General features: G+C 36.9%; 3 protein-coding genes across 3 annotated transcripts; 1 reads left to right on the top strand and 2 right to left on the bottom strand.

The window, feature by feature from the left end:
* Positions 1-4,406: 4,406 nt before the first annotated feature.
* Positions 4,407-5,030, bottom strand: WICANDRAFT_98192 (uncharacterized protein). Its single transcript, XM_019186642.1, has 2 exons — positions 4,762-5,030; positions 4,407-4,702 (listed from the first exon to the last, which is right to left on the bottom strand). Exons 1-2 carry the CDS (start codon positions 4,811-4,813, stop codon positions 4,503-4,505), a joined length of 252 nt encoding a protein of 83 aa, XP_019035911.1. The 5' UTR covers positions 4,814-5,030; the 3' UTR covers positions 4,407-4,502.
* Positions 5,031-7,140: 2,110 nt separating this feature from the next.
* KRE6 (beta-glucan synthesis-associated protein KRE6) lies at positions 7,141-9,699 on the top strand. The gene has a single exon (XM_019186641.1). The coding sequence runs from the start codon at positions 7,608-7,610 to the stop codon at positions 9,678-9,680; it is 2,073 nt and encodes a 690-aa protein (XP_019035910.1). The 5' UTR covers positions 7,141-7,607; the 3' UTR covers positions 9,681-9,699.
* On the bottom strand, positions 9,700-11,939 carry URN1 (Urn1p). The gene is made up of 3 exons (XM_019184247.1): positions 11,556-11,939; positions 11,404-11,500; positions 9,700-11,348 (listed from the first exon to the last, which is right to left on the bottom strand). The coding sequence occupies exons 1-3, from the start codon at positions 11,614-11,616 to the stop codon at positions 10,088-10,090; spliced, it is 1,419 nt and encodes a 472-aa protein (XP_019035909.1). The 5' UTR covers positions 11,617-11,939; the 3' UTR covers positions 9,700-10,087.
* Positions 11,940-12,126: the final 187 nt, after the last annotated feature.

Raw genomic sequence — 12,126 nt, 5'->3', positions numbered from 1 at the left:
CTGACTACTCATCAATTGACTTCAAGTCCTGAATCGTCTAGTGCTTCATCTGGTTCATCAGCTCCAGTTAGCTCATCTGACTATTCATCAATTGCTTCAAGTTCAGAATGGTCTAGTGCTTCATCTGGTTCATCAAGCTCCAGTTAGTTCGTATGACTATTCATCAATTGCTTCAAGCTCCGAATGGTATAGTGCTTCATCTGGTTCATCTGACTACTCATCTATTGCTTCAAGTTCCGAATGGTCTAGTGCTTCATCAGACTACTCCAAAGTTACCACAGTTAAGCCTGGTGAAACTACAGCTTCTCTAGATTTATCTAGCTCATCTGACTACTCATCAATTGCTTCAATTCCTGAATCGTCTAGTGCTTCATCTGGTTCATCAGCTCCAGTTAGCTCATCGGACTACTCATCTATTGCTCCAAGCTCAGAATGGTCTAGTGCTTCATCTGGTTCCTCAGCTCCAGTTAGTTCATCTGACTACTCATCAATTGCTCCAAGTTCAGAACTGTCTAGTGTTTCATCAGCTTCATCAGCTTCAGTTAGCTCATCAGACTACTCATCAATTGCTTCAAGTGGATCTTCCCCATCTAGTAGCTTGTTCAACTCACAGGTGGTATCAAGTTCGGTGTTGTCTAACCTTGGTCCTACTGGCGATTTGTCTTCCAGTGAATCCAAAACTGGCACATCTGACATGTTAGGTTTGTCTTCGTCTTTTGAAAGTTACTCTTCTCATTCCACCTTACATGTTTCTACAACGGTTATGAATGGAACGACATACACTAAGACAGTTGCAGATGCTAGTACTTGGACTACAATCACGGATGATTCTACTATTAGCTTAGAATCTAGCTCGTTATCGGGCTCAACTTCAATCCCTTTTGATAGTTCAATTGGCTCATCTACTCAAGTTTCTTCAACTGAGAAGTCTTCTATCGTTGCTTCTGCACCATCTGAAAATAGTTCTGCTGAGGGACCTTCTTCAATAAGCGTGTCTGTTATTTCAGTTATGTCCAGTTTATCATCAGCTAGTGGAACTGCAACTATCGGGGATTCTAGCATTTTGACAAAGGAGACTGATGTTTCATCAGGTTCAAGTTCGTTGTGGTCCACAGTCAGCTTTTCAAATTCAAGATCTGACATCTATTCATCAAACTCATTCTCAAACTCGGATATGTTGTCATCTGTTCGTGCAACTGCTTCAGCTATCTTATCAGACAGTAAGAGTTCCAGCTTATTGTTCAGCAAAAGCTCCAGTTTTGTACCATTTGAAAGTTCAGTAACAAATTCGGAAAGTATAACATCAATTGATAGTTCTCAAAGCACCAGCCATAGCTCAATAGAACTGTCAGTTTCAACTACAGTCGTGAATGGAACCACTTTAACAAAGACCATTGCAGATGCCAGTACATGGACTACTATTAGTGAAGCTGTTAGCACATCAGGCGAGCTACCTGATAAGTCGTCAATGTCTTCTACAATTCAAGGGATTTCTTCTTCAGTTTTTAAAGAGTCTATCAGTTCAGATGTTTCAAAGTCAAAGTTTGAGAGTTTGCCTTCTAGTGAAAGTGGATCGCAATCATCGCTCCAACCAAGTTTGAACTCTAATTCCAAGCTTTCCAGTTCATCAACTTCGAGTGTCTCATCCCAGATTCCAAGTTCTACTCCACTGGTTTCACATGGAGAAACGACTACTACAATAGTTGTGAACGGTACAACTCATACAATTGCAGCAGCTAGTACATGGACAACAGTTATTGATAGTGCTGGAGGAACAACGATGACCATGATCATTCCAACTGATAGCGATACAACCATTGAAGCTACTGCCACATCTGAAGATTTGAAGAGTAAAAGTCTTTCAGATTCTTCTATATCATCGGGTCCAATGTCACAAGCTACTTCCAATGCAAATTCAAGCTCGGCTAAGTCGACTAGGTCACTACTTCCACGTTCAAGTTTCACTATATCAGCTATCACTTCATCTTCATCAATTTGTGTTGTTGCTGAGTACCAGACTTTTACTCAAAATGTTTTAACAGCAGTTCCTAAATATGATGCTTCAAGTAGTATTACTGGTTGGAAAGATACAACTTTGAATGTCCCATTTGTATCCACAATCTGTTTGCAAAGCAGTGAAATCAGTTCAGTGTCATACTTTTCAAATTATTTGTCATCTTATGGTATTTCATATATTACAAAGGAAATTGACATCACTCATATTAGCAGAACAACTTATTCAGTTACTGAAACTTCAACAAACACTGTTTATGTGACATCTCCTAAGGCATCAGAGAGTACCGAGTCACAAGCAATTAGTTCCACAGCAGCTCCCCATCCTTCTTTATCCCAACAGATCAGTCAAGAAACAGGTGCTACTGGTGGATCATCTACATCCCATCAAAGCAAGGTCGGTTCCACAACAAGAGATGAAACTGCCACTGAAGCTACAAGAACGTCTGGTAACACCGGGCACACTGATAATACTCAAAGTGAAATCAAAACTAGTTTAAGTGGCTCACAATCTGACGAAGCTAAGCATTCAACCTCGATGGAAGGTGGTGATACTGCAACAAGGGGTTCAAGTCATATTGGAACTTCAATTTTTGAAACAACCACTATTGCCGATGATGGTACCACAACTACCCAAGATTCTAATTCAAAGGGTGCTTCAACTACAACAGGATTGAGTGGAACTGAACTACAGTCGTCACACTCAGCTTCAGAGTCCACTGACAGAGGAACTCACTTATCCAATACTCAGAGTAGAACTATTTCAAAAGGTTCTTCTTCCAACAGGTATGATACAAGTGACACAAGTAGAGATGTTGAAGTTAGTACAACAGATGGTTCTTCAGTTCCAACTGCAGTTGCAAGTGTTCAAACTACTGGGGTTCTAAGTGGTGGAGTTTTGTCCGAAAGTTTAAACTCAAAGACTAATCAAGGTAGTGTTACAGATGAAATTACTGCTACTAGTGAAGCAAAACCAAGTCAAAATGGTTCAGATACAATTCCAATAGTTACTTCAGGACCAGAATCAGTTGTTACAAAATCAAATATTGAAGTTTCTGAAAGTCCAAAAAATACTGCTGTTGAGACATCAAAAACTAGTATTGTTAAAACCTCAACTGGTGAAGGCGTTAATTCTTTTGCCACTAACACTCATACCAATGGTGTTGTTGAAACTACAAGTTCTGGTATTACTGAAACTTCAGGTAATGTTGCCACTGGAATTCAGTCTGACAGTATGTTAGTTATGCCTCCCAATTCTGCTGCTTCCAAAAATTCAGACACTACAGCTTCTGTCACAAAATCCAGAGATGGTGATGCTCAGACTTCAAGTTCTGGTACTGCTCAAACGCAAACTGGTGGTTCTGTCTCCAAATCAACTGTGACTGGTGCTGTTGTTAAAACATCTGATAGTACTACTCAAGTGAGTGGAACAAACACATCTGTTGTTGAAACTAAAGCATCCACATCTGCAAATTCTGCTGCTATTGCCAACTCTTCAAGCCCTGGCATTCATCCTGAAACAAAAACTACTGATGCTGTTACAAAATCAAATGGTATTGCTGCTGAAACTTCAAGTTCTGATGGAACTAACCTTTCAACTATTGGTGATTCTGATGCTACAACAGCTGCTTCTGGTGTTGCAAATTCTGCTGGATTATCAAGTGGTGACGCAACTGGTACAACTGCTGCTGAACAACCTAGTGCAACAATATCTGGAGCCAATCCTTCATTACCAACATCTGGAAATTCCACAACAAATGGAACTATTCCTGGAATTGAAACTACCAGTGGTGCTTCTTCTATTCATAAGTCTGGATACAAATTTTTGTTGATGATCACTTCTTTCATTACTTTTATCGTTATTGTCTAAACTGATTTAGATATGAGCTTTTATTTATTTTGAGATTTTTTGCATTCAATCAAGTTCTTTTTTTATTACAATCATTTTTTTTCTTCCTTATTCATGCCCTTTTATGCCCTACAGTCTTCTTGCATTTCCTTTTTTTACCTTTGTCATTACGTGCAAATTAGTTATAGATTATACTTTGTTATTATTATAGATATCTATTTATGTATGATACCATTAATATTTATGTTATGTGTTATATTATAATTAGATTTTCCAATTGTACAGTGCGCTATTGTCGATAAGATCAATGAGCAAGTCGACGTCATTGATGAACTTCAGTCTCAGGCTAGAAGCTGGAGCATTGTCTATTATTTTACTTGACCAACACGTACTAGCTTTCAAATCCCTACATTAGTATATTAAAGATAATTATATCAAAAATTAAAGATGAGAGCTAAAATGGTAAACTAAATGTATGAAATATAAGAAATAAATAAACGGAATGGAAGTAAGTATTGAAGGTAACAAAATCTATTGGAGGACCAACCTAATTCATTTGACTCTGAGAGTTTTCAAAGAATACCAAAAGCAAATAGAGGCAGCCATATCATGAGACGAATTTTTTTGGGAATGAATCAACCTAATCAATTTCAGTATACTCAGTTGATGTAACTTCTTGTGACCAAGTGTTACCATTACAAGTATCAAAATAACGAGTAACGGCATATTGTGTCAAAATAAGAACATTGGTACCTTTGACACCGGTTTCAACACTCAAAAGCTGAGTGGTATCAGTAGGGGTTTCACAGGATGTTATATAAGACCCAGTTAATGATTGAGCTAGTTAAATAACGTTAGTATTTGAGATTCACATTAAAACGTAGTCTCTCACAACTCACCTTGAACATTCATGAAGAGAGCAGAAAGAGCGACGATTGGTAAGAACTTCATTTTGATATTAGATTATTGGATTGGTATGCAAAATTTTTCCAGATAATTATTCTTAATTTGAAGGGATTTGTATAATTCTTATATACAAATGTTGTGTTGAAAAGATTTGTTATTTTTGATGTAAGAATGTATTTCCCATATTAGGACAATAGAATGGTGTTTTAAACGTTTTTTCAAAAAGTTCAAGCTTCATGAATGTGAGCCCCAAAACCTATAAGGGTTCAACTTCAAGCATCAGGTAATTCTTGAGTACGAGAAATTGTAGTGATGAGCTCCATTGTGTGATCCCGATATGGTAATTAACAAGATCCATTTTTCAAAAACACACTAAATAGAATCTTGAAACTTTTTGTTTCTTTTTGTTTGTAGCTGCTTAAAAAAGGAATAACTCATGCTATTGAAACTCTTCAAGTTGAAAGACGTTGTAGGTTAAAAATGCTGAACAGGCAGAACAGATATGTAATGTTTGTTTTCATCAAGCTGTTTGTGTTGATGTTTCACAACGACAATAAACAACAACATGGCTCATTAGCTTTTGAGGTATAGCTATAATTAAATGTAGTCTGATGATAGTTTGATGGGGCCTATGTTAAGACGGTTCAGAGATACCATCATCTTTATGAATGTAAACTAGCATAATGGCAAAGGGTCTCTGAAGGTTGAGGATTTGAGAAGTCGAAATCCATCTTATGAAACTTTGTAGATTTTGTTCGCGAAATTCGCGGGAAAGACTGGTTAAGACACAGGCGGGTACTCAAAAATTTAAGGCGCAGTGTTTGATTTAGACTTTAGGCAGGATTTGAAAAGTAGTTGCACGAGAAAACTGCAGACGATAACTATGAAGTTAACCGAATCTTTCAGATCGAATAACCCAGCTAGACTTAATGCTGTGACAAACGTGGAATATGAGCATTGAAACCTTCGAGGCCACAACTGGGAGTAGTCTTGTGACTGGTCCCCCAGCTGGCAGGTTGACTTGAAAATCCACGTATATCTGATAATCATTGATGAAGATAGTAGAGGGTTGACGCAAATGAGTTATATGATCGGAGAAGCAAAGTATTGATGTCAAAACCATTCGTGGTTATAAACATTCATTCGTCTTGACTCTTTGATTCTTCAGGCTTCTGTCATTTGAAGGGAATGCTTTTTTCAATCACCGACCTGTTTGTTGACTGTCAGACATACATTACACGCCGCTTAAGCTTCAATCACTGAACCAGTTTGATATCTTGATTTCAGAAAAAACCGTCCAAATATCATGAAACTTGAAGCACAATCAAAAGAGCCCATACGAAACGACGTGTATTCTGTATATCTTTCTTGTATACACCAGGATCTCAAAACCTTTTATTCGTTTCAAGCTGCGAGGCGCGTAGCGAAACTTTTTTTGGGCCCGACTCGCGTTTTTGTTGCAGCAGTAGAGATGTCAAAAGGTAACAGAGGTGCACCAAAAAGGTACACTTGAGTTTTGGCTCTTGACTGCAAGCTTTGAAGCTTGGATTGATTCAGGATGGATAGACACTCAAAAGAGTCTAATGCATTCATTAAAGTTCGAACATTCTGTATTCAGATTGGAGGTGAACTAAATTAGGTTCGCTACCACCGGATAGATACACAAGCTGTTTCAGCCTGAGCCTTGTTCAAATGTACTACAAACAAACCCACTCCTGTGTACAACAGCTTGATATTGGCCAATGAATGTATGATGTTGATTCTTGATGTAGTTACCCAAGAATTTTGATGGACTCTGAGAACTTTCAAGTACAAATGTTCACACATAAAGCTGAATCGAGACTTTTTGACTAGTTTCGGAATAGATTGCTCTCACGACAAGCCAAAGGTGTATTTTCATATGGATCGAAATAACCTTGATGAAAGGTTCTTGAAGACAACTGAACTGCACTTTTCCAAATGAGTAGCAGCCCTATCTTTTTCTGGCTAATTCAACCTTTCTTCATCTTTGAAAAGTTTCGGATGGTGGTTGGTATATGTTTGTCCAAAATGTCCTATTTCAGATCTAAGGTACAAGAAAATTTCTGGGACATTCACCTTTACAGCCTCTTCTACTTACATAAGCACCATAGTTAAAGGAGTAGTAACCCGCTCCTACCTCGCGAAATGTCCACAAAAGGCTGTGGGCGAACCAAGGAAAGTTAAAAAAAGAACAGACATTTTTTTTGAGAGAAACCATCAAGTTTTTTTTTGAGCAGTGCTTTTCCGTTCGTTTTGATCTAAAAAACAGATACACTCAACAGGAAGAAAACTTCAACACAAAGCAAGAAGCTGATATCGCGCTGGATAGTTCTTGTCAATCATATCAGATCACTCAGCTACATCCAAGGTATTAGCAACAAGAAAACCCGCTTCATTTTGACTCGTTTTCAAAGCAGCCATCAGTTTTTGCTTCCCAGCTCCTTACTCTCGTTTTTTTTCCTTATAAACAAAACAAAGCTCAATTCATCAACTGAAGGTAGCAATAACCACAAAAAAACTTGGTTTATTAGCTAGAAGGAAACAGCGCTGAAGTTATTTGTTTGATTTATTGCTCGTACTGTTCATTGAATAGCTTTTTCACAAGAAAAATAACGCTTGTTTTGGTTTTACCTCATCAAATATTGAACGCGTATTATAGCTAAAAGTTTTTGTCTCACACAACCGCTCAAACAGCTCATAATAAAACTTTGGGAAATATTCGTCGAATTATAATTTGGAAAGGTGCTGCACATTCTTCCTTTATTTCTACCTTGACACACTCATTCATTGACGTTTTTTTCACAATTCTCATCACAATATGTCCACAAGAAATTTAACTGATCGTTCTCCAATAGTTGGTAACAGCTCAGAGTCTTCAGATTCAGAACCAAAGAATCCTTTTATACAGGATGAATTAAACTCTCTTGATGATTCAAATAGCAGTGATGATTCCAGAGCTAACTTGAACCGTTCAAAAGTTTCAAAACCTTATATTGATTATTCAGGGTATTACAGTCAACAAGGTTCATCTTCAAATTCATTAAATCCACAAAATAACAATTCATATTCTTCATCCAATATTTCAGGTTTGGGTCAACAACGTCATTTATCTGTTAACAACGATGTCTATTCCCCTCCTGAATATGATAGATATCCAACTTTAGCTGGTTCAAGAGTTGGTTCAATGGCTACTTCGTTAAATTCTACAACAAATTTACAAGATCATCACAAAAAGAACTCTATGATTTCTGAAAATTCTTCAAACTCTGATGGATCTTCAAACCCATTTTTGGTTGATGCTGACTTTAGTCCTTTTGGTGGTTATCCAGCATCATCTTTCCCATTACATATTGATGAAAAAGAACCAGATGATTATATACATAACCCTGATCCTATTGCTGATGCGTACCTAGATAAACATAGATTCTTGAATGATTTCAAACACATGGATAAAAGATCAGCTGGTGGTTTGATTGGTTTATTAGCTTTATTTTTAGGTGCTATTGCACTTTTCGTCGTTTTACCAGCTTTGACATATTCAGGTGTTGTTGACCATGGTGAAGGTGATGTCCGTGAAATTTTAACTTTCTACTCTTATCCAACGTTAGGTGCTATCAGAACTAGTTTAGTTGATCCTGATACTCCAAAGGACGCTTATGAAAAAACATCCAAATCCGGTGATACATGGCAATTGGTGTTTTCAGATGAATTCAATGCAGAAGGTCGTACTTTCTATCCAGGTGATAGTCAATTTTGGACTGCACCAGATATTCATTATGATGCTACAAAAGATTTAGAATGGTATGATCCAGATGCTTCAACTACCAAAAATGGTACATTGCAATTAAGAATGGATGTTTTCAAAAACCACGATTTGTTTTACAGATCAGGTATGCTTCAGTCTTGGAACCAAATGTGTTTTAGTCAAGGTCATATTGAAGTCTCATCAAAATTGCCAAATTTTGGTAATGTTTCTGGTTTATGGCCTGGTCTTTGGACATTAGGTAACTTGGGTAGACCAGGTTATTTGGCTTCCACCGAAGCTGTTTGGCCATATAGTTATGAATCTTGTGATGCTGGTATCACTGCTAATCAATCCTCTGAGGATGGTATCAGTTATTTGAAAGGACAAAAATTGAGTGCTTGTGTATGTGATGGTGAAGATCATCCAAACCCAGGTGTTGGTAGAGGTGCCCCAGAAATTGATATTCTTGAAGGTGAAGTTGATACTACATTGAAGGTTGGTGTTGCTTCTCAATCTTACCAAGTTGCTCCTTATGATATCTGGTATATTCCAGATTATGATTTTGTTGAAATTCATAATTCTTCAACCACTGTCATGAATACATATTGTGGTGGTCCGTTCCAACAAGCCATTTCAGCTGTTACTACTTTGAACACTTCATGGTACGAATTTGGTGATACAGATGGACATCACTTCCAAAAATACGGTTATGAATTTATGAGTGATAACGATGATGGTTATATTAGATGGTTTGTTGGTGATAATCCAACAATGACTTTGAATGCTGCTGCCTTACATCCAAATGGTAATATTGACTGGAGACGTATTCCAAAAGAACCAATGTCTATCATTTTGAACTTGGGTATTTCAAATAATTGGGCTTATATCGATTGGCCATCAATCATGTTCCCTGTTACCCATTCGATTGATTATGTCCGTGTTTATCAACCACCAAATGCCATTTCTATTACTTGTGACCCACCTGAATATCCAACATATGACTATATTCAAAACCATTTGAATGCTTATCAAAATCCAAACTTGACCTCTTGGGCTGATGCTGGTTACTCTTTCCCAAAGAATGCACTATTGAATAACTGTAAGAGTAGCAATTACAAGGGTACTGTTGGTCAAGCAAGCAATTAAGTGAATTAACATCATTGTTACTAGTTGTTCCATGTCATAGTTCATTATCATCATCATCATCATTATTATCATCATTATCATTCCCAGTTATTCACATTATCATTATTTGTTCTCATTACTATCACCATTTATCATTCGTATGTTCATTTTAAAGCATTCATGATGATGTTTCATAAATATTGTATTTTTAGAGTTTACAGGTTGGTTTTTTTTATTTCTCCATTACAAATAGTTTGAGTTTATGTGATTAGTTTTCAAGGTGGTTTTTCATACAACATACAAAATATCAAAAGACACAATCTGGAAAGAGGGAGAAGCTCTCTCGGTTTATTTTTTTAATTGAAATAAAGACTTCGTTCATTTTTTTGGTTTATCCTAAAAATATGCAAATTGTAGACCTTTTTATACTAAGTTGTGTAAAGTTTGGCAACTTCAACTAACAGTGAGATTCGTTTCCTTATCTCCACTATATAATACTTTGTATTATATTTCAAGCTATCGGAGACATTGAGCTGTGTTTCTAATTGATGTAAGGCTTTGTAAGCTGAATTGAAATCTAACTCCTTCACTTTATTGTCATCGAATTGTTGGAGTATTGATAAGTCACTTGCTTCTTGGACATTCTTTTTGAAGATCTTTGCTCCCAATAAAAAACTTTTGAAAATTCCAGCTTTTTCATCCTCAGATTTCTTATTATATATGATGTATTCTTTATAGATCTTTTCTTTATCTTTGTCTCCAAGTTTCAACTTTTTTAGCTGTTTCTTCCATTTCTTTTTGAAATCAACATATAATCTTTCCAATTCTTTGGTTTCCAAAAACTTGATATATTCGACAAGCGGCTCTTCCTCAGCTTCTGCTTCTTCAGCTGTTTCTTGTGCCAAAGCATTGATCTCTTTCTGTTGAACTGCAGCAGAGGCCCATTGATCATAAATCCTCTTTCTTTCTTTGTTACTATCAATTTCATGAAACCTTGAATCATTTATAATTTTTAGCGATTCTAACTCCCAAGGACTATATGGATTGAGTGATGATTCTTGGAGTAACTGTAGGAATAGAAGTTCAGAGTCTTGAGTAGATGTCTTTTCCTCTTCATCTGACGAGAGACCTTCTAAATCAGCAAGATCAAAAGCATTCTCTTCCTCGGAGGATTCACCATCTTCTAATGGAGTCTCTTCGTCATTAGTGATACGTTCAATTTGGTTGATATCATCAATTGAGTTATCTTTTGGGTCCACATTAATCTGTTGGCCTTTTTCGCCTTCGTCTTCATTCGCTTTCTCTTCATCCTCGTCAGAATCATCATCACTTGAAGAATAACCCGAAACCAATGGGGTTGTGCTCTTCATGACAACTTGATCTGTAGAATCCTCTCTACCACCTACCAAGTTTTTGATTAGATCATTATCATCTTGACCAGGTTCCTCTACAAATTCTTCTTTTGCTTTCAATTCATGTTGGAGTTTTTCCTCAACATCATCATCAAGTTTAAGTCCTCTAGACTTTGCAATAAGCAACAAAAGGTTATCTTTCTCGATCTCTTTCATAGAATTATTCAATTCAGCATCCTCAACTCTCCAATGGGATTCCTTGGTGGTTTTGTTGTAGAAGAAATGAGTTCCCTTGTTGGTGAATACTAATACCCAATCTGTACCAGCTAAGTCAATTCTGAAAATGGTTAGCTGTCAATGTCCGATTGAAATAAACAAGTAGTTCAACTTACTTAAATGTAGGCCGTATTATATCCTCTACCTTTTGCCTTTTGTCAGGGACGTATTTCTGACCTTTATGTGATTTTTGTTTTGCATTAGCGCCTTGGTCTGTTTGAGATTGGTTAGTTCACATCAGGTTGGTTTGAAACTTCAAAATACTAACTTTTGGGTCTTGAGTCATGCTGTTTATTATCTAACTTTCCTGACCCACGCTCAGCATCCATTCTGACCTTCACTATCCCTTTGATCGAAACGAAACAATAGCTTTTATGTCAAAGTGTTTATGTTTTGGCTTCGTATGGCTTCAATTTTCAGGGTAAATTTTTTGGCTTTCGCGAATTTCTGAAATCTCTGGCGAAATCTTGAAAATATCAAAGCTCCTATAGTGAGAATCCACATCGAAGCCAGATCAACTTCACACAATTTCTAGTTTCAAGAATAGAAACAATTGAAGTGTGAAATCTATCAATTGACTTAGGAAAATGGGATCAAGAAGATACGATAGTCGAACCACAATCTTTTCACCAGAAGGTCGTCTTTATCAAGTATGTTTATTCAACCCACAGAAATATTAGTGGCGTATACATAAGATCCATCAATAAGCATGAAATTCAATGGATGTGCCCTAATATTCTACATTTATCAGAAGCCATATACTGACACCTACTAGGTTGAATATGCTTTAGAAGCCATTTCACATGCTGGTACTGCAATTGGTATTCTTGCCACTGACG

Source organism: Wickerhamomyces anomalus, assembly GCF_001661255.1.
Source record: "Wickerhamomyces anomalus NRRL Y-366-8 unplaced genomic scaffold WICANscaffold_9, whole genome shotgun sequence".
Classification (NCBI taxonomy): Eukaryota; Fungi; Ascomycota; class Saccharomycetes; order Phaffomycetales; family Wickerhamomycetaceae; genus Hansenula; species Hansenula anomala.
This window is presented reverse-complemented; position numbering and strand designations above follow the sequence as displayed.